A 22,601-nucleotide genomic window follows, 5' to 3' on the forward strand; every position below is an offset into this window, starting at 1 on the left:
GAAATTCTTAACTACTCGCTCCGTATTAGATGCAAAGAAAAGTAAAATAGCTCCAAAGGAAGATGACGCTGCGACTCTTATTGTAATGGATTCAGTTTAAAATAATTAAAAATTTCCCCTACGGAGAAAATCGTTTCAATTAAGAATAAGTAAAACGCATATTCAAGAAATATTGGAACAATTGAACATTCATTTCTTTAAACTAATTTTTAATCACACTTTAGAGCCAGAAGATCAAATAAAACGTGTGGATTTTTACTTGTGGATGGGCGCTCAAATCATGAATAACCAATACTTTTATCGAGACATGGTATTGTCTGATGAAGCCACGTTCTCCACCAATGGTACTGTTTTATCTCAGCATTTAAGGTACTGGAACCACCGCAATCCAGTATTTCCGAATTGCTCATAATGGGTAATATTCGGCTAAAGTGAATGTAAGGTGTGCAATTTCTTATCATGGTATAGTTCGATCATATTTTTTGTAGGTGAAATTTTTCTTTGTAGTTTTCTCTTTTTTGTTGAATTATTGCAATAAAAACTGAATCAACAAGTTTTGATTACCGTTGCCGTGGAAACGAGAATTAATTTTTTAGACTTGGAAAACTTTTCAACTAAACAGATCTATTTTTCTATATTTCTCGCTAAAGAAAAGGAAAATTGAAACCGTAAGAACTGATTTAACTGTTTTGGAACAAGCGAAAACTTTCATGAAGAATGCAATTGTCTCGTAAAATGAAAAATAAGAAACTTTCTCCTCTTAGCAACCCCATCTGGGAACATACTGTATATAGTATATAGACATGTATCAAATTTTATGGATTTCAAAAATTTGTGTTGGACGTAATATGCAAAACCTGATGAATTTCAATCGTATGGCGTATGCCAGTGACATTCAGTAAATTGATGACCACTGTGAGAAGTGGCGGAGACATACCCGGGCAGTTTATTTTATAAATTAGGCCAAATATCATCGTGTCACATGACCAATCTCGACCCATATATTATCAACACGATTAAAAGGAAATTTGTAAACAATGGCCGTGCAGCGCGTGCCTATAGATTGCGTCTAGCGTGTGTACGGTACTAGATGAAGAAAAAAACAACAACGGGCCACTTTAATGTGGAGTGTGGGAGATTTCTTGTGGGAATCTGACCCGGCCTGACCTCGGAGTCTCCCGAGGGGGGCGTTCCCACCCATTGTACCAACACCAGGGGCGGCCGGGGGGGGGCCTCCGCGGACTAATTACCCCGTAATTGAAACAGGAAGTTGGGCAAGAGTACCGTTTAATGATTCACATATTAAATGTACGTATATACGAGTTAAGAGTTAATTGGAAATTTACTGTGCAGGTGCGCTCGTTGTATTATTATATTTTGGCCTGATAAGATTGGCTGATTTGACGCCGGTAAGTCAAACTCCATCTAATAGCTTGATACTATCGAACTAGGGATGAATCCTTCGAAAATTAATATTTTTATGTTTTCTTTAATGGTTTGGTGAATTAATAAATCTGAAATAGGACGCAGGGATGGGCTTATATCTTTTATCGTGAGAAATGCAATCGAACCAAATGCTGGGAAAAATCAGAAATATTCAAATCTACTTATGTATATGTCATATACATAAAGTGCTTTAGTTTCTACCATGGTGATGGAACATGGAGAATAGGACAATCGGTGCCCTAAACAGGACTCTGCCTTGTGAAGGGGTTGGACAACTCAATGTCCGACACCAACTTCAATATTTTACATTCCGGGGCTATGGTTCACGACTGAAAGAGAGTCACAAATCTGGAGTAATTACATATCAATCAATACCAAATATCAATTAAAAATGTTTGGTTCGTATTTAAAAAAACTGACTTGGTAATATCTTGAACTCAAAATGGCAATTTAAGATAACAATGAGCATATACTGTAGAGTGGAAGACACTAACAAAAAAATTACATATGGAATGTTTTTCTCAATTTATTAAAAATTTTGAATTGAAAAAATTAATTAGATATTTTTGATACAATCTTGGAAACTAAAAGTATTAATTGTAAAATTTAAAAGAAAACACTGCAACACTCATCGCCTTGAAAGTAACAAAACGTATATACTTAAAAAAACACGCTATGGACCCTAATGGAAAATATACCTGTATAAACGATAGACAATGGAACTGGTCGAATTTTCCAGATGAGTCAAACTTTTAATTTGAAAAAAATATCGAATTTTGTTAGGCAGGTTTTCTCCCAAACGTCAACGTCGTTTACTAAATGTCAACGCCAGCTCTAAAGTTTCTGTCACACATCAATTTTAAAAACTCCTTACCACCCGTCATTATTAGCGCCTCGAGCGAACCTCTATTCTCCATTTCCCAAACTTTTTTCCCAAGAAATTTAATCATATATTTAATTACTCCATTATCAGATGTGAAAGTACTCAATGAACAAAATAAAAGTACAATGGCGAATTTCACGATCAATAAAATCTAGATTGCCCGTGCGGCACCGGTAAAACATCTCTTGTTTAGAACTTAGGTGTCTTATGGTAAATTTCCGATTCGAAGAGCGCAATACCGCATTATTGTAAGTCAGTGTGTCTGTGTGGCCGGATGCACCGTCGATCGTGACTTGGGTGCGTCTCGGGGCGCTAAAGCGGACACGTAGGCCACCTCCAGACGCCTTTTTTATTATTATAAGTCCATCTTGCTGAGTCGGACATGTCCGGAGTGCAAATCGCCGCAGGCAGCACACTGACCTACCGAATCAGCGAAGGTCGCACCGAAACCGAAATTAGGCTCATTAGGCCCAGTTCGCAGCAGCATCATCATCAACAATCGTCGCTGATACAATTAAGGAACAATAAACATGTCTTTGCTCATTCTTCGGGCGATGAATGGAGCGCCGTTTCGTGAATGGATTCGTCTAGATGAGGCACACGTCACACCGAAGAACAATGGACGCATTTTCTTTATCTCCCCCGGCCCCCATTGTTTGCGATGCGGTTTGCGTCGAATGCGATGGATCAGCCATCAGAAACAGCTGACCTAACGTTTGAGTCAATTTCAGAATGAATCAGTTATTTCCCCCCACCTCCAAGCTTCCTAACGGCCTAACAAAAATTTCAGCCTCCTTGAGGAGTGGGGGAATTATTTTTGAATTTGTCGTTACCGTTTCTCTTTTATTTTATGTGAATTACTGCGATGGTAATTAATCAAAGAAAACTCACCTCTCTAATTAGCGCACGCGTTCCGCGTTGGCGGACGACTCGGGTCGCCATCAGCGATTGGAATTAGCATAAACTCGAGTACCGGGCGTCTTTTTTCGATCTCGGTCGGGTTGATTTCAGCTTAATTGCTTCATCCGGGCATATATTAGTGCGATATGGGCGTGAAGCGCCCACTCGGCTCTAGAATTTTAATTGTTATTATTTTCTCCTTTGCTCGCTTTTTTTTAATTATTGTCAATAAGTTTATATCGACATCACGGTGAAATTGGCGCTCTCGCAGACATGCTCATAAACCCGTGGTAGTGCCAAATACATAAAACTACCATAAAGCGCTCGTTATTTGGCCTCTGAAGCACGTAGGGGCGCATTGATAACTTGAATTTATTGGCCTGTTTTCAAATACGTGTCGATTGTTGACAAATACTTCCTGTGCTTTATTCGACTGCACATGATAGGCCCACGAACAACGTGCGAAGGGTTTAAAAAATGACTATTAATTTCCTGTAGCCGCGGTACCAGTACGGACGTCTTTACTTCAGGTCTTTTTTATTTTTGACAGTTTCATCCATATGCATCATACCTACACGGACACGTGATGATGATAAATGTCCCTCCGGATGCGCGATGACGTGCCCCGACCCCTGCCGATTAATCTTTTGTTTATCGATGGTACTTTAAGCGAGTACCATCCAATCCGACCAACAAAACGAGTGGTTAAAAATCCGGCAACAATGTCGATATCGCACAAAAGCTCAATTCATCGAAGGACACTCCCTGCGCGCAGACAGGATGGGAGTGACTCCGAATCTTCCAAACACGAACCCTGGTGATTTTTTTGGGAGCGGCCCTACGAGCTGGCCGCATTTTGACCTTTTGTGTTCGGGCCGTATAATTTTCCATGGAAATTAAAGGAGGCGGATGATGACGTGGACAATTTTGCTGAATGCCCCGCTTTTTGATAGTGGTACCTACTCACCAAGTAAAGCTCACACTGAGACCAAAGACAGCGTTATGGTCATTTCTTCCCAACAAAAACGTTAGCTCGTTTTTTATCTTTTCATGAAACTTTGTAAAAATATGGTCACCGTACATCAATTTGCAAACATATAGAATGAGTGTTATCATTCACTGTAGATGGGAATAAAATGCCATCGAGAGAGAATAATGTGAAACTAATGTTATCCAGCACCGAGCTGGAATAATAGTACTTAGTTAAATTTGAAGTTTTCAGTAGGCAATGAATTTGAAGTCTTAAAGTAGTGACGTGAATATAACAATCGCGAAATCTAACGTATCACAACAAGGCAAACAAAAGCCAAAGTTACCCACGGACTTGATGGTACCACTTTTCTCGTGAAGAAGACGGATCGTGGCCGTAGCTTTGGTGCGTGGGACACGAACCGGTAATCGATTTCATAGACGATGATTTTGCATATTGGCACGTTCCATTCAGGGGCGTAGGTGAGGCCCGAAATAACATTGAATAGCTCGGTCGAAAATCAGCAGTGCGACAGTACGCCCCTGTCTCGATCGAATCCTGATGGTATTTTTTTCGTTCTGGTAAAGAGTGAGATGAGACGTCACTTAGAAAGGAAACCTTGAATTTCGAACGTAAATCCTTAGTTTGAATCATCTTATTGTTAATTATCGAGAACTGAAGCGTACCGGTAACGGGTACCTGTTCGTTCAAGTATCCAAGAAAGTTGCCGATTGGCAAAAAATTGAAGGTGAAACTGAAAAATCTGCGTGCGCAGGTGTATGCTCTGAATCTCAAATTAAAAAGTTCAGAAATTTGTTTTCCATCTGAGAAATTTATTCACTCGCGTGCCCACTTCGTTCTAAGAAGAAAGAACATCAAAGATAATCCACGACCTACGCGCGTAATTAGCTCCCGGGCACCCGTAACACCGAAAACCATTAGTTAAGAACCCGGCTTGTGCAACACTAATGGGTCCCTCGTACATTTAGACAACTTACATGGGATTAATATTAGATTTTCGTGTTCCTATATGGGCTCTAATCTAACCTAGACCGGCTTAAGAAATATGATCGGTCGATTTTTCAAACATGGTTCCGTCATTTCGGAAGGCACCCAGATACTTATCGCTCCTCAAGTGGGTTCGTTCAAATAAAATGTTCTTTACCCGGCGAAAAATGGGAAAGTAATAAAATGTTTTTCTTAGTTTTCCTCCGTTCGTTTTCATCAACTGACATTCCTTTGGACATCGACGATCAATCGAACCTTTTGGGAACTTCGGGGACGTCGTGGAACGACAACGAAGATAATTATTCATGGAGGCGTATTCGTTTGACATTTAAGCAGGGCCGGGTCATTATCGCGGGATGCATCGATCACTTTTATTAATGTTCGCCGACGGGCCGTCGATTTTTCATCTTCGACATTGCGGCCGTGTCGGAAACGCAACGACCGGCGATTGTCAGTTGTTTCCTGCTCAGGGTGGTACTGCCCCAGTATACAGGGTGTCCGTTTCTCGAGCTCAACCGCAAGGATCTCGGTAACCGTCAAAGATACAAGAACGATTAAATTGGGGCAAAGTTGCGCAATTTGGAGGACGAAAATATGCCGTTTTAGAATTTGAAAGACTTCAGTGACTTTCGGATATTGTAAAAAATAAATGAGATTTTGAATAAAGTTTTTATTTTTTCTCAGCTTATTTAGCGAGGTAATTCAAAATGATTGGCACTTCGTTAGTGCAACTTTTCTTCGTCTACAACGTGGCGATGTCATATTCGAAATCCAACGTTTCGATTGTCGACAACCATTATGAACTTTGTTTTTTCTTATAGACGCCATCTTAGATTTTTACATTTTTGAATTTAACTGTTCTTTCTAACTATGATGACGTATCACATGCATAGATTCAGTCTTGTAGTTTGGTGGAAATATCAAAAATTCCGTCCTCGCAATGTTTTTATTTTCATATTTCTACCAAACTGCAAGACTAAACCTTAACATGTGAAACATCGCCGTAATCAGAAAGGCAAGCTAAATTCAAAAATGTAAAAATCTAAGATGGCGTCCATAAGAAAAAACAAAGTTGATGGTGGTTACCGAAAATCAAAACATTGGATTTCAAATATATCACTGCCATGTTATAGAAAAAGAAAAGTTCTACTAATGGACTGTCAATCATTTTGAATTATCTCACCACATGAGCCGAGGAAAAAATATTTTTTCAAAATTTCAATATAATTGCTGTGGTATATCACATTTTCAGATTAAATTAGCAGTTAGGTGGAAATATCGAACATCCTGTTTTTGCAAAGGGTGCCTTAGAACGAATAAAATAATAAGCAAATAAATAAAGAAAGTTATAACAGGTACTCGAAGGGTTCACCCTCCACTTCCATTCCAACCACAGCTCTAGGCGTTTTTCTTATATTCTGCATTGATTTTAAAACGTCTCTTCTTATTATTTTAATCCTTAAAGTTGGGATGATCTTCCTTCGCAGTTCATTAATATAGGTGGGTATAGATTGAGATCTTTCATAGTTCTCCACAAGTAATAATTTGATGAAAACAAAGCTGGTGAACAAGCCAGCCACCATATTAAAAATTGAAAAATACCGCACATTTAGATGCGAAACGTAACCACCTTTGCACATATAAGTTTTACAACTGACGGTATAGGGGCTGCAAACGTGAAATATTGAGCGGATCATTAAACTGACAAGTCCATCGGTCAAAACCGTAGCAGATAAAATCGGGTAACATCTATTTCTGTCAATAGATAACGATTGGACCCGTGTAAACCGGACTGGACATTAGTGGAGAAACCGGCACAAGTCTGTATTATATCGATAAGGTATTTTAATATCTAGGCCGCGGCAGCATTCCGTCGATAGCATCGGTCAAAATAGATCATAAGTCATCCCTTTACGAGAGAACACCATAAGAGCGTAATACAGAACAGCGAACCAATTTCGAAACGGTTCCAGATAAGAATCACATGACTTGACATTCAGGGAGATTAAACCACCTACTACTACACCGTTAACCTTCTAGTGGTAGATAAGTGATATTTAAAATAATTTTTATTTGCCTAAAACATTAACTTTTACGAGTTGATTTCGTGTGGCAACCGAAAACGGGTAGGTAAATATTGAACGTTAGTGCTTCTGAAATCTGGCATCAAATGCATATATTTGTTTTTACCTACAAAAGCTTTTATGGCATTTTTAAACAAGTGCAATCCTCCAGTCATTTTTCGTAAGTACTTACATGGGCTTTTCAACTAAATTTTGGAAAAAAATTCAATTTGGCTCCGGAGACGCCAGATTTAACGCCACTCGATTTTTTCGCCGTTGACATCTCAGACAAACAGGTCAAAATTAAACCTTTATAGAATTTCTGTGTAAACAATTAAAAAAATCTATTCAACGTAAACAGTATCGGCATTAGAAAATAATTAGTTATTAAGGCTTGTACTTAATGAAAATTGTTTAGTCGATTTTAGGCCCGCATCGGGTAATCGGAATTTCGGGTTTTCACATTGAAGAATAATAGAACGATCGGCGTTACGCAGCACAAAATTTGGATAACTCGCTCAGTGTGGATTTGCGCCATTGGTCACGAACAATTTAGAGAAATAATTACGTGCCAATTACCGGGCAATTTGTAGTGCACGGGACGCACATGATCGCACCTAAATAGATTATGCGCCGTTACCATGTCAACCGTGCTCAAGTTCACACATGCCAGAACAAAACGCATCCAGAATAACGATTATTGTTGCCGAAATGGGCTGTAGCCGAAGCACAAAGAGAGTTCCCATTTCGACTGCTGCTAGAAATAAAATGTATAACATTTTAGTTAAATATTATTAACAAACCGCGGGGCCGTAATGAGCCATTTCGTGTGATTGATGGCCGTTTCGGGGATCCACAATAACCATAACTCCCCAAGAGACGTGCGTATAGGCTGCCGGAGTTTACGACCCGGGGACAACATCGTCTGCGAGGTTTGCCCTTTCAATAGTCGAGACGGAGGAATTTCTTGAATTATGGGGGGCCATATCGCACGGTTTACGAGGGGGGCCCCGGAATGACAAAGTTCCCGTGGGTCGACCGCGGCACCGGCTAATGACAGGGCGGCGGTCCAAAGGCGCAAAAGTGCGCGCCCATACGGCCAGACGCACCGCCAGCTAATGAGTGTCAATTGACCGGAGACGGATACCCCACAGGATCGGACTTTTCGCATATTAAACCAAAATCGCAGAAATGTGGGCTCTAGTTAGATCCTCCTTGGTACGGTTCTGTAATTAACCTCAGGTCAGTTTGCCCAGTCCGAATGGTTTCATTGTAGACGTGAGCGCTTAATAAACGCTTAGAGGCGATTATAGCAAGAAGTCCAGGTGTGCGCCACACTTACCTAAAGTTTGAAATTTTTAGCGTTTGTGCAAAAGTGTTTGCAACTAAAATGTCATAATAAAATTGCAAAATGGAAATTTGCAAGCAAATCTGTAATGAAATTGAGCATAATTAGCTGCAAATAAGGCAGATAATTAAAGAAATTAAGCAAAACATAGAATTGGCTAAAAAGTCTCAATTTAAACTGTTTATCGCTGTAAATAAATCTCCTTTTCAATTACGTCTGCACAAGGTAAGTCGACTCTCGTGATGTAAAAGTTAAGTTTTTTTCCCATTCAGCTCCGGTCCGTAGATCATCAAATCTATTAGCGTCTCGTTAATAAAATTGCCGCCCTCCTGGCAGTCCAGACTTGCGACCCGGTAACCAGGCGTTAAAACCCATTCGTCATCCGTGGCCATATTTTCTCATTAACGAGGCGCGGATCTACGTTTCGTGCGCGGCCCGGAAAATAAATAAATAAAATTGAGGTTAGGACCACGCGCAATTTTTAATTTGAATATATTGCGACGTTTCCGACGCGTTTCAATTCCACGTTTATTGGACGGAACGAATCGGTGGTACCGCTCCCAGTTCCAATATAACATTCCGACCCTCTCTGAGACATATAAAACAGATAATTAAAGAAATTAAAGAAAAATTATATTTGGTATTGAAATGTAAATCGAAGAGGTCGCTAATCTACGTTTCATACGTGACCTTGAAAATAAATACATAAAATTCAGACTAGGACCAAGCGCGATTTTTAATTTGAATATATTACGACGTTTGGACTCGCCTCAAATCCAATTGGACGGAACAAATCGGTGATACTGATCCTAATTTCAATATAATATTCCGACCTTTTTTGGGCCCATTTAGCTTATGAATTTTAAAAATATATTGTGGTAGCACCCAGCTGGTAGCGGACCGGAAAATTTACTCTTCACAACATAAAAAACCGCTCAGTTACAACCAATTTCTACAAATATAATAAAGCCATCTACATTGGTAGGTATATTTATAAGTAAGTACCCGTCCGGGTTTGCAATCAATATTTGGTGGTACCGGCTGGGCCATACATCATGGACGGAAAAAAGCGATTGGGGACGTCGATACGGCCGAATATCATAAATATAAATTTCGTGGGACTGACTTTTATGCCGCTTGACGTAAATAAATCGTTTTTGTCGATTTTCGGACGCTGCAGTCGCGGTACCGCTCTCTTGCAGGCCATTAATATTTATCAGTAGAGGTACGTGACGAAATTTTTAGCCATTGCTATACCCAGTGTAAGTTCTTTTAAGGTTTTGGAGGGACTTCTTCACTGGGTTTACATACATTAGGAACTTTCAGATTTTGACAATAAATCGATTCCTGTCTATTAAAATTTTACATTTGACAAGAAATGTAACAAATGTCAAATTGGTATGTCTTGAGTTTTTAACCTCACTATGTGCAGACATTTGCATAAAAATTCACTGCACCTACTAGACTTTGACATTTATTAGATTTCTAGCCTCACTGATATCATGTCAAATTCAGAGACTATCACTGCCACTGTTGTTTATAAAACAATTGAGTTCCATGGCACCGCCCAACTTTTAATAAGTTACACAAAGATTACATTACGATCTGCATTGCTTTGAAAATAAAGAGTACCTAAATAGATCCGAATGAGTATTAAGAAAGTTCTAAGAAGAAAATAACGTTAGTGGGCATATTTAAAGAAACCATAACACAAATTCATTCTCTAGACTTATAATAGAATTTACGCGACTGATTGACGTCCACTGCAAATTCACACGTGTTCATTTTCTAAGCGATTTCTCAAGAAGGCGATTGCGTAAGGCCGAGTCACGACCCGTACGATCCCTTCCCTTAATTAGTCAAATGTGACTATCACGAATCCGATTTGAAGAAAAACGTTCCCCGTAAACCTCGCAACCATCAGGGTCGGTGTGAAGTGCTACCGGACGTCCCGCCGGGCCCCCCGACGCCGGGACAGGTACATTTAGCGCCCCCCATAGTGATTCGGACGTTACTCAATGAATTTCGTTTTTAGGGGTCCTTGTTTCATTCATGGGTGTCCTTCTAATAAACGACGAGAAGGGTTCCATGGCCCGTTTACGAGTTCGACGGACGTATAAGGTGCAGTTGCGTCGTCGCTCATTGTCTGCCTAATGATGTCACAATAAGTCATAAAGGTTGACCTTAAAAAAAGGCAGGCAGGTGCAATAACCCGACATAAATCGTTATTGACAACGGTGGTCCGATAAGTGATATACGGGGATTGATTATTATTATTATTATTATTATGATTGTCGTAGCGCTCATTTGCTTTATTAATCAGTACAGCTCTGGAGTGAAATCAATAATAGATATGTTGATTCCACTTACACAACAGCTCAGTTCGTCCAGGAAAAACTAATGATTTGCCAGTTGAATTATGTAACAACTGACAACTGACAGTGACAACCAATATCAGCTGTTGCTTTTCATGGCAACTAGCTGATTTACGGAATTAAAACATTATAAGTAGCTCTAAGGGTTCATTCATTATCTTATCAAATTTAATATTATATATATATTATAATTATACATATACATATACATATGTACATGTATATATATAATTAATATAATTAAGATAATTTTCATGGAAGCATTGAAATCGAGGATGGGAATTTGATGTGCGATAGTCTATGTTTCTCCTTATTTCTCTTCAAAATTTAACTGAATTGTTATTTTTCCCATTATCTCAGAAAACGCGACATGCCTAAACAAACCATCAAAAGTAGCGTAATCCTGCTGTCATCACGCAATTAACGAAAAACAAACAGAACCTGTTGATTTTATTTATTTACCAGTGAGCAAATAAAACATGCGGTTAACAAATCATGCTGTTATCAATTCCACAATTATTTGTTTAGTTTGGGATGATGAGCCGAAATTTCGCCCGCGTTCACCAAAATTTTATTTCGAAACGGACTGTTGTTGTTTTGAGACTGATGAGATGAGTACCTGTATATGTGGCAACGCGGTAATATGGAAAAGTCTGGCAATAGGTTAATATCTCAAAAATAACCATATTTATACAGATTCAAAAAGTTCAATGCACGGAGGCGCCTATTTATGCTTGATTCAATAATATTTAGGTAATCGCCACATCAACTAGGGTTGTTGCTATTGTCTGTCTTTATACAAATGGAAAACAATTGATTTCCATGAATTTCTAACCTAATTTTGATGTCAAACATTGACATAAAAATTAAACATATGACATGGCTTCTAAAAATTTGACATTTGTTACATTTCTAACGTCACTCATATGTTCAATTCTTTTGCTGTCATTATCCATTGTTTATACAAAGAAAAACGATTTCTATGGCAATGCCTGATTTTTGATGAGTTGGAACAGAATATAAAAAAAACTGAGGATTCAATGTTAACAACACTTACTTGAAGTCTCGTTAAAAAGTAATACCGAGAGCATAATTTCACACACAATCAACTAAAAAATAAAAATTCTGCAGTAGGTAGATATCCTCCGACACCACCTGAAACTTCCTTCAAGCGGAGACATCACGCCGTTGTATCCGGTAGAGGTACCAATATTTAAAGTTGGAATATTTCGACGTCTGGTCGTTAACACTCTCTGCATAATATTGCGGTTATGTCGCCGATATGTGGTCGAAACGCGAAAGGGGCAGTAAAGATAATCTCAAATTATTAACGAGTTGATGTATCAAAGATAAAGAGATGAATCATACCATTAAAATTGGGCTGGATGTTCTAATTATTGAGTCGTATGGACTTAAACAAGTGTAAGTGCCTGAGCTTGAAGTGTTACAGTGGGTAGCTACCATCACCTCAAAGATCTCTCTCAAGCGGAAGTTGGTCATTTACTCATAAAACAGCTGACAAAGCCCATCAGGCACATTTCTATAAAGTGAACAAAGAACGCGGTATACCAATCCAATCATGCACTTTGCCGGGACGGGCCTAAATCATGAATTATTAATATACCGTCAAGAGACGTCGAATATGACAAGGGAGTGGTACCCCAAGCAGTTGAAACGCGGACGATCTTCATTCGTTTTTCAGTGACAAAATTCATCAGCACGGTACGAAAAATGAAGAATTCCATTAAAATGAAAATTAAATAATAATAATTAAAAAATCAACTTAGGCACATTTTCGAAAATTCGACTGCCTAAACTAATACATTTTCCCACAACTCCTTTGTGAAGTTAAGTACGGATTTGTATACAAATGACTTTAAAAAAACCCAAAAACGAATCTATTGGATTCAAGTCAGGACTGCGTGGTGGCTACAGATGTCCGCTGCCTCAATCAATCCGTCGATGTGAAAAAGTCATAGTTAAAAACTTCTTTAGCTGTGTAGCGTAATCGGCAGGAACGTCATCTTGCATAAACCAAAAATAATATCTTAATGTTAGAAGAGCATTTGCCAGAACTAGAGGTAAGTCGTTTCTCAAGAAGCTCAAGTATCGTTCCATATTTACTTTTACTGGAGATTCAATTGGTCCCAAAATCATATCCCTGAAAATTCTACACATAATAATGTTGAAAACGATGTTTTCTTGTTAAATGAGGATTATCTGTGTTGTAAGATCAGCTGAAAACTGAAAGAACAAAGGACGTTACTTTTGGAGTAGCAAATTGCAGAAAATTTATTCTGAGTCGAGCATTTCTTGATAAAAAGTTTTGAGTAGGCATAAAATGGTTTTTCTTTCTGCAGAAGTCTAGAAATTGATTAATTGCTGACTCCAGTTTCTTCAAAGATATGTTTGGTACTGATCTTTTAATCCTCTGGTTTCAACACGATTTCTTCTTTATCCACAATGAGAATTATTAGTATTCTATTTTAAACGAGTATCACCCACATCGTCGTAAATTCGTTTAAAAGTTCGATGATCTACTTGTCCATTATTGGAATAAAGTGATGCTGTTAAAAAGTATCTTTTAGCAACACTACAACTTATTACACGACGAATGATATTTAAAAATCGTATAGAGTGAAAACAAACAACTTTTTATAAGGCATATTTAGTACAATGTTTCTGAATCACCCTGTAGAACTCGAAACGTCGATAATTTCCTAAAAAAACAGTTTTCGATTTTTCTGCCCTAAGCCCACTACCCATCCTGTACATTCATATCAAGGGCGTTTACGGTACCTACGATTAATAATAATAGTTTCGGTTTATCACAATCGTGCAACCACAAACTGGTTTTCAAAGACCACTAGCCAGGGCCCGGTATTAATAATAATAACCATATTGCCTTGCTAGATGGGTACTGCCCAGAGTCGTACCGGTTCTTAATTCATCAATTTGCCCAGAGGGGCTACAGATAGCCCTGGTATACCACAACTACAGATTATTCTGGGTGGCTGATAAAGGCGATGATTCTTACATCAGGACGTAATGCAGAATACAATTTAAAAAAAAAGAATAATTCGTCTCAATTCTTTTAAAACATATTTAGAACTCAATATAATTGACAAGTGAAACAAGAAGCATAGACCTCAAAACTAATAAAATACGTACACGAAAATGGACTGTGCTCCAGTACGGCCCTGTCCAATATCATTTTCGAGACAGATAGCCATGAAACCGTGGCACATATTTTCGAGTCGGCTGTGGATGATTAATTGTTTCAAAGGGGGCGTGATCGGTGATTGACAGCGCGATTGCAGCGCCGCGGGTGGCCGTCACAACGAATAAGCGGTGATCTTCAAATAATCCCCCAGATTTTCCAAGTTTTTCCTCGGTAAGAGAGGAAACGTTGGGTGTTGAAAATTATTCGGTCGAGCACGCACCGTGTGACGTAGACGGTCGTAAAGTGACCAATAAATAATTCCCATTGGACGTGGTCGGATGCCTGTTTGAAGATTTTCCGGGAATCGTCTCGTGGCACGTTCGATGCGCTTTTTGCCGTTCAAAAGGCCTTTGTGATGATTGTACGCAAGGTGGTAGGTATAACCGATATCGGAAACTTGGTATGTGCTTACGAATTACTGCACACATCAAACCTCTCGATTCCTAATCTTGAAACTCATTGAAAAATAATGCGACAAGACCATCAGTGACGCAAAGTGACCTTTGAGTGGTAGTAATCTGAGCAGGTAATTTGACGTTTTTTGAAGCTCAGTTAATATTGCTAATTCGAAATAAAATCAACTGAAAATTCGAGAATTTGAAGTAAATGGATTTGAAATTAAAGGAAATTTGTTAAAATTGATTTAAAAACGCCGAAAAATAAGCGAATATCGTTTTAGATGGCACTTGGTGCCTACACCGCTTGCTTCGCGATTACGTTGCCAAACTACCATTTTTCTTGGACTGCTAGATTTGCTTGGAGCTGAGACAACCTCATGTGTGTGAGCCTTGGAAGTATTGAATCTTCACAGTCACATTCACGTCACGTTAACACAAAATTTGTGTTGATAGCCCGTACTAAATGAGTGTCTTGTACTATAAAACTGTCATTTATTTGCAGGAAAAAAATGGCGTTCCCTGACCCCCCAAGACCGTCGTCCTTTCGTCGAAGAAGCCGAGAGATTGCGCGTGATCCACATGACCGAACACCCCAACTACAAATATCGCCCGAGACGGCGAAAACACAACAAACAAAGGGCTGCTCCGGGCGGCCCCAGGACCGGTCCTTCATTACCCAGTCCAGGCCTGGCCGGCATGTCTCCCAGATATCAAGGTTACGTTCCTAATGCCGGTCTCTCACCCACTGTTGCCGGATACGCGTCTTCCTCCGACTTTGCCACTCCTGGCGGAGAGACCTTCAGCCAAGAAAAGAGGTACAGATTCGGAGGCGAAGCCTCGATTCTGGGGAGTAAAGAGGACATTTGCAGGTACAGTCCGGACGGCTACAAGTTCAACAATTACTCTTCCTATGCTAGCTACCAAAACTACCCACAAAGGTCGCCCTATTCGATACACACGCCGGACACCTCGCCCACGCACAGTCCGGACCCCAAGAGGGCCTCGAATAGTCCGCAAGAGGGCACCGATTCGAATAGTCATCAGGTAAATGCATCCGCGTATTCTCAATCTGCCATCGCTTGATTTTCCCACATCGATAGGAAAAAGACAACAACAGTCAACTCTCCACTCCCGAACTAAGCCCTCTGGAGCATCAAGACCAAGATCGCGTCTCCAACATTCAGCACACCAGCAACGTCACCAGTAGCAGCATGAGCGGCATGACGTCACCCAACACTCCCTGCAGCTACACCACCAAGGTACACACCTACAGGCCGATGAACCCGAATTATACCAACACGCAGACCATCACATCAGTGCCCATGTCCAATGGCATGTACGTCATGTGCTCGAATAAGAGCAGCGTGGAACAGGGTCACGTGGTCACCGGTACATTTTACCCACCAGTGGCCACCAGTCAAGATCAGCAATTGCTAGGTAGGTACATGTCAAAATCTAGCACATTCAAGTGAGTTTATTTTAGATTTTTTTTGTTAAAAAAAAGAACGTGGAAAGGTAATGAGTCCGGAAACACATTGCCAAGTTATCAATTTTCTCGGACTATGTCAATGTCAACGTCAAATTTCTATATGTCTTAAATATTTAGTACCTACGTGAGCACCTCTGAATAAAGACATAAAGGGATAATTTTACGCATTTACTACTCCAGGAGTCAACCAACAGACGGCGCTCAACACGTCGGTTATTGCAAGTTCCGCCGGAAGTGGGGGGAGTATCCAGTACTACAATCCGTCAGGGATGAGCTATTACGGTACACACGCGCAGAAAGAGTACGCTGCCTACGAACAGCACGACAGCAAAGATAGTTTTATAGGGTACGTTTAATTTTTTTTACATATGTAAATATTCAAAGTTACTAACAACACTTTTTATTTTTAGATATCCCTCGGACCAATACAAACACGAATTCCACCAGGATTTTGCTTCGGGCAGCCAATCGCAGCAGTCCCTGGTGCAGACTTACTTACCGGAGGAGCGCAGCAGTGACGTGGACGGCCAAGAGTTTGACAAATACCTAAAGTACAGTGGTGACAGTAGTGACAATAAGTTTCTAGTGGGCGGTACCATGGAGACCCGCAACATCGACTCCAATCACAACTACCACCGAAGTGATGGAGCGCAGGCGCCACTGACGTATCCATACCAGGCCAATCACACAAGCGTAATTCTGCAGACTGCCGCGCCTGCGCAGCCGATGATGGACGGTTTGCGGCCGGAAGTGTACGATCTCGCGACCAGTGGCGTGGTGGCGATTAAGAACGAGGACGAATTCAGTGAGATTCTGGCGGGGGTGCGCAAGACTTGTTTCAGCACGTGACCTAGTGGGGAAGGGGGTGGTTCATGTCGGAGTTGAGTGAATTTAAGGTGTGCGAGAATACCCAGAAACTGGGCATGTGCGACCTGCATTAAAGCTGACGGCCAGTAGAATCATCAATTGTCGCTATGACCTAGTATATTAATTATTTAGTTAGTTAGAACTGTTCCGGGCGTCCCAAATCTGGTATTCGGCAAATGGGATGTTGAAAGCTAGGAGAAATGCAGGGTGAGTTCAATTAGAGCGCAAATCTTCTATTTATCGGAGTAGATTAACCGGAGAAGAATTATTGAAGAATTGAATCAACTAGAATTTTTCTCTTGATTTGTTTCCTTATTCTAACGCTTTATACGTCTCTGCTGAGTGACGCTAGAGGCTACAACAAAAGTTAAAATTGTTAAACATGTGCTAAATATTGAATTTCACTTATTCAACCACTCATTCCGATATACAATACAGTCCTAATGAATTTTATATGACAAATCTCTAACCTCACTTATTTGTCAAATGTGTTCACTGTCACTCATTCCGCAACAAAAAAATGTACTAAATCTAGTACAATAAGTAAACTCCATTAAATGAACATATTTAATGTTTGCGATACAATATGATAGACATGGTGAATGCATTTAGGTTCTCCAATTCCGGGCAAAATTGGGTGGTAAGTAATTTAGGAATCGGCGCGGGCCTATTGGGATTAATTAACGGCTGCTAACATTTACTGGAAATGTCAAATTGAGGAAGCTACGATAACACCTTGCGCATACTTATAAAGCTCATTAAGATAATTAATTAATTTGAGCACTTCGTCAGGTGAATATTTGAGCCGATATTTCACAACTAATTCATGAAACATAAACATAAGTCTATTCTAATAGAGGCTATATATGGTCTCTCAAAATTTAAAACACTTACAAAAATTATCTTATTTTATGCAAATTTATTGAATATTTAAGTAAAGACGATCTTTATTTAATAAGTTATGAAACTAGAAATGTGGCGATGTTGCGGGCCGAAAAATTGAATTTTGTAGCTTATTTTTCACTAGTTTTCAGAAAAAATGGTAGGAGATGTGGAGTTTTTTCAATTCCCTAAGAGAATTATAGAACATAAGCGGATTGATCATATTATTTGTCTTCATTAGGACTATGTAAATCATTTACAATACGATTAATATATTATTTTCGACTTATTTCTTCATCTACAGGTCTAAACCAAATTTTTGATACTATTTGTATTTTTGGTTTTTGGTATTTTTTACTCTATGCCAAACGCAAAAAAATCGCGTTATTTAATTTTCTGAAACTTTTACTGTGCCGCTTAAATGAATCACCCTGTATAGATCGTGTTTAATACACTGGCAGGAAATTATTGAAAATTAAATTTCTTCTTTATTTGCACATCTTCTCGTCTCAACCAGTAACGAATAATATTTTAAATAGCAAAATGCGAATAAGTTTTTTAAGGCTTATTTCTTTAGCAAGGAGCTCCGAAGACATTTGGGATCTCCGGTACAACGTACATTGTACGACAAATGTAAAATTTTTAATAGAAAATAAAAATTGTACTATACACAGTACAACGTTAAAGCAATTGTTGACCCCGGTGCAATATTTCGTATAACTGTTGATATTGCCTTGTTGATATTATATCTATTACGGATAGTTAAAGATTATTTTGTTGTAAAAAATAGTACTATTAATTATTGTGAAGTGTTTTTGTTTTGTACATACATTATATCTTAGAACAGAGACTCTTGACTTTTTATTATTGTTTGTACATTTCAGGCTACACAATTGTACACACGTACCAAAATTGTACTGTATTATATTGAGATTTTATAATCAACGAGTGAAACGGCGTTTTATTTGTTTAATAACCTGCGGTGCCCGAACTGAAATGTTTAATAATTTTAGAAATAACGAGCTGGAAGGTAAAGAGGTGCAGAGTCAATACAGGATGATTGGGCTTTATGGGTGCCCCGCCTCGCGCTTTGCATAATTTAACATTGTGATGCGCGTGGGCCGTGCGGTATCAAATTAATTTGCGCACAGAAAAATTATTCGCAAACATAAATATTTATCATCGCGAATACTTGCAGTGAAATTTCTCACTACACAGATTTGTCATAATACGGGGTATTAATTAGTATACGACGCAATGAGAACTGGAATACCTCAACTATACGGTGTAGCAAAAATAATGGTTGAAATAATCGTTTTTTTAAGGAAACGTGACAACAGAGCTCTGAGACAAAAAATTATCCTAAAGTTACTTTTATTATCCAATAGCGCATTAAATTAACCTTAAGGCGATAAATCTAAATGTCGCGACTAAAGGAAATCGACGGGACAGCAATAGCAATCGGGCGCGAAAAATCAGAACTATCGATGGACACTTGAATTTGGTCTTTTTACGGTTACCGGTCGTCAGGACCTAAAATTTGAACGTCTGGCAACACGTGGGAACACGACTGGCCCTATGTAACAGGGATGAATTCTTAGAAAAAAGTTGAAAATATAACAATATTTGCGCCTTTTTGCCGTTGCCAAATTCCTGAATTGCAACTAAATTGCCGAATTTTCAATTAATCACGATGCTGTACAAGCTCGTGCGTGACCTCAGTAATACTGGGGGAACAGATTTAATAATTATTGTTATTTAGGGTTTTTAGTTAATTTGTGTTCATCTCGCAAGAGCTTAATTGACCTTTCGAGGATCGAAATAAAACTCGAAAATGTTCACGTCAATTTAAGCAGCTGAAGCTCTTTATAAAACATGAAAATGTCTTGATTCTTCATATAAAATCACGTAAGTTACTACGAAGTAGTAAGTCAACTACGTAGGATAAACTATACTGCATCACACTCCTGCAAGTTGCCCCACCCTCCAGTCTCGACAAAAGCGTCAAAAAACATAATTTGTTATCTTCGCCGTTGACGTGGATTCGAGCCACTATACTTTGTAGACTTAATTCGGAAGTTGCAACTTAATCATAATTTTTTGTGTAACCCACGGATATTGAATACGATTCACAATTGTTTCATGACATCATGACATATGTCATTATGACGTTTCACGGCCATCTTTGACAAAAATGTCAAAAAATATGTAGACCTGATGTGCAAAGCAGTATTTATTATTAAAATATTTAAGTATACGAACATGATATATCGTTTTGAACGAAATTTAACAGTCTTTCAGCATATTTGTTATTACACGGAGTGTTCTATTAAAAAAAACACGCACTTCAGGAAGGTTTAGTGCCTGAATAAAAACTGAGCTATTTCGTATAAGGTAAGTCCACTTTTTCTATATGGGGAAATTCGTGAGTCTTTCTGATACAAATGGACAACATAAAGAACAAAGTAAGACATGGGCAACATCCCAAACCCAGGTGCCTGTGTGTTACGTCATCACCTGTTATGCCATAACCTGTGATATGTTATCTGGTATATTTGTTGTTGTTATTTAGGTCATCTTTGTCATTTATGTTGCCTTTTTTGTTGTTTATTTTGGGGTTTAAGTCGAATTTGTAGTGCATTATTTTCTACTTGTTGCTCTCCATGTTCAGTATGTTGCAGTAGGGCGATGTGTAGGGGTGTATTACGGTTTGCCCCACTCGATTTCCTTATGGGAATCTTTTATATGAGAAAGTGTGCTCGTTCTCATTCAGGTATCTACTCATTGCAATTACAGAATATGCGTTAAAACAGCATTCGCAATTTTAACTACCGATAAGGGCGCTGCGAAATGTAAACAAATATGTTGCGATTGCGTTTTGCTTCAATTCACACCAGAGAGCGAGATTTGGCATATCACCAAAACACACACGTATCACGTGACAACATCATTTTGTCAATGTTTACAAAATGGCCGACTGCATTTCTAAAGATATTCTGATTCTCATCAAAGTTCCTGGACGGAAATTCGAGAAAAAGGTGTTAATTATTTATTTAAATCATTCATTATAAATCTCAAATTAAAAATATACATATATTAAAATGTCGCAAGAAAATTTTTAGCTCATCAATTATTAGCTGGATATCAATACGAGAATACGTGAACCGCATTGTTGCAACAGCAGTGATTAGAATAAGATTCATTTTTTTCGCATAGTGTGGCAGCACCGCGAGCTAGAGCGGCTATAGAGCGAGAAACGCGTCAAACGAACGGGCTACATAAGACCGGCAATAAATTAGAGCGAGATGGCACGGTCGATAAGCAGCGCCGGCACGGAGCAAAGCTTAATTTAATTTATTTCCGATATCGACGAAACTGAATCGTATATAGCGGCTGATCGTTTTTTGAGATATCGACGACGACGGAGCGTCTAAATTGCGTCGTTTTTCGTGAGAATCGGGGAGGTGCGGACGACTTCCTAGTGAAGGACGGTCGTCTGTGACCGTCAAAGAAGGCGATCGCACAAAAAAGCAATTTACCTAATTTAAAATTAAGTCGGTACTCACATCCTGGAACAAACGTGGTGCTGCTGCCGTTTAATTTCCTCGTGATTTTCGCTGTTTCGTCCGTGTTCTGGTTTGGTTCACACCCCACGCCTCTTGTAATTTTAATGAAAAACTTCAGTCGTCGAGGAGCGTTCGCTTTGTACTTGTCATTTCCTCTAATTAACGTCGAAGAATTGTCGCGAACCTAAACACAACCGTGTTATATTTCAATGATTTTTATGTCAGTCTAACTGAGTCACTTTAACTGAAACCGATAAAAGCCATTTCATCATTTTGTTGAAATTGCCTCATGTGGGTCATTTTTCCATCCCTGAAGAAACCCCCCTAGCGCAGACGTTGAAACAGTCCCCAAATCAAGTTGCAAATTAACCGCAAGAGGTTTAATTTTTTTAAATGATTCAGTTTTAAAGGGATGATATTTATGATACTGGAACGAACAGAATTTTCTAGATTTGTCTAGAAATGTTCTCGTTATTTAGAAGATGCAATTTCCGTTAATTCGAGTGTCGAAATATCAGGTTTCACTTCCGTTCATTGTTGAGGAAGACTGTTGATTTTTCGAGATGGTCGACACACAAAATTTTCTAGATTTAGCTAGAAAATCAGGCGCAGATCCTCCGTCTTGGATAATAACATTAAACTATGAAACTGTGTACTTTTTCGCAGTTCCCTACGCGTCACCCTAAATAACCTAATACGTATGTGCACTTAGAACAAGCAGAGCAGCAGGGCCCCGTAGCTCGCCGCATTCGCGAAACGGGACAGCTCAAAGGACGAGGATCAAGAGACTTCCTAGAACTCCTTAACAAACCCCCCGACCATAAACAAACCTCAACCTGCTGCATGCACCGCCGTATAGATATCTCAGTGGAAAGAAAAAAAGGCCCCTCGTCCTCGGCTACCTCTTTTCTCCAAGTTGGGTACGAGCGGGCAGGCAACAGTGGCAGTACCGTATAAAGGGACAGCCGAAGATGTAAATCGATTCGAGAAAATATGCGTATGCAGAAAAGTGTCGCAAACGGGTGACAGCGGCAGGCGGCACCGCAAACGATAGCCGTAGCAGGGGTACCGCGGCGGTACCGCCGACCGTCGTTCCTACGTCGACTTACGACCGCTTAGGAACGTATATTTGGTTGAAGTGACAGGACCGAACTCGCTTAATTCATTGTAAAAATTAAAGAAC

At 39.3% G+C, this 22,601-nt stretch overlaps 2 protein-coding genes across 2 annotated transcripts in view; one reads left to right on the forward strand and one right to left on the reverse strand.

Moving 5' to 3' along the window:
• Positions 1-3,286, reverse strand: part of LOC136418563 (homologous-pairing protein 2 homolog) — a 62,873-nt gene extending 59,587 nt beyond the window's left edge. The window contains exon 1 of the mRNA XM_066404665.1: positions 3,221-3,286. Within this exon, the coding sequence (XP_066260762.1) occupies positions 3,221-3,271 (51 nt within the window). The 5' untranslated portion in view covers positions 3,272-3,286. The remainder of the gene's footprint in view (positions 1-3,220) is intronic.
• The window catches only part of Sox15 (Sox box protein 15), a 37,042-nt gene extending 18,236 nt beyond the window's left edge, over positions 1-18,806 (forward strand). Inside the window, exons 4-8 of the mRNA XM_066404660.1 lie at positions 15,117-15,429; positions 15,484-15,658; positions 15,715-16,051; positions 16,284-16,449; positions 16,514-18,806. Coding sequence (XP_066260757.1) covers positions 15,117-15,429; positions 15,484-15,658; positions 15,715-16,051; positions 16,284-16,449; positions 16,514-16,952 — 1,430 coding nt within the window. The 3' untranslated portion in view covers positions 16,953-18,806. The remainder of the gene's footprint in view (positions 1-15,116; positions 15,430-15,483; positions 15,659-15,714; positions 16,052-16,283; positions 16,450-16,513) is intronic.
• Positions 18,807-22,601: the final 3,795 nt, after the last annotated feature.

This window comes from Euwallacea similis, chromosome 35 (assembly GCF_039881205.1).
Source record: "Euwallacea similis isolate ESF13 chromosome 35, ESF131.1, whole genome shotgun sequence".
Taxonomy (NCBI): domain Eukaryota; kingdom Metazoa; phylum Arthropoda; class Insecta; order Coleoptera; family Curculionidae; genus Euwallacea; species Euwallacea similis.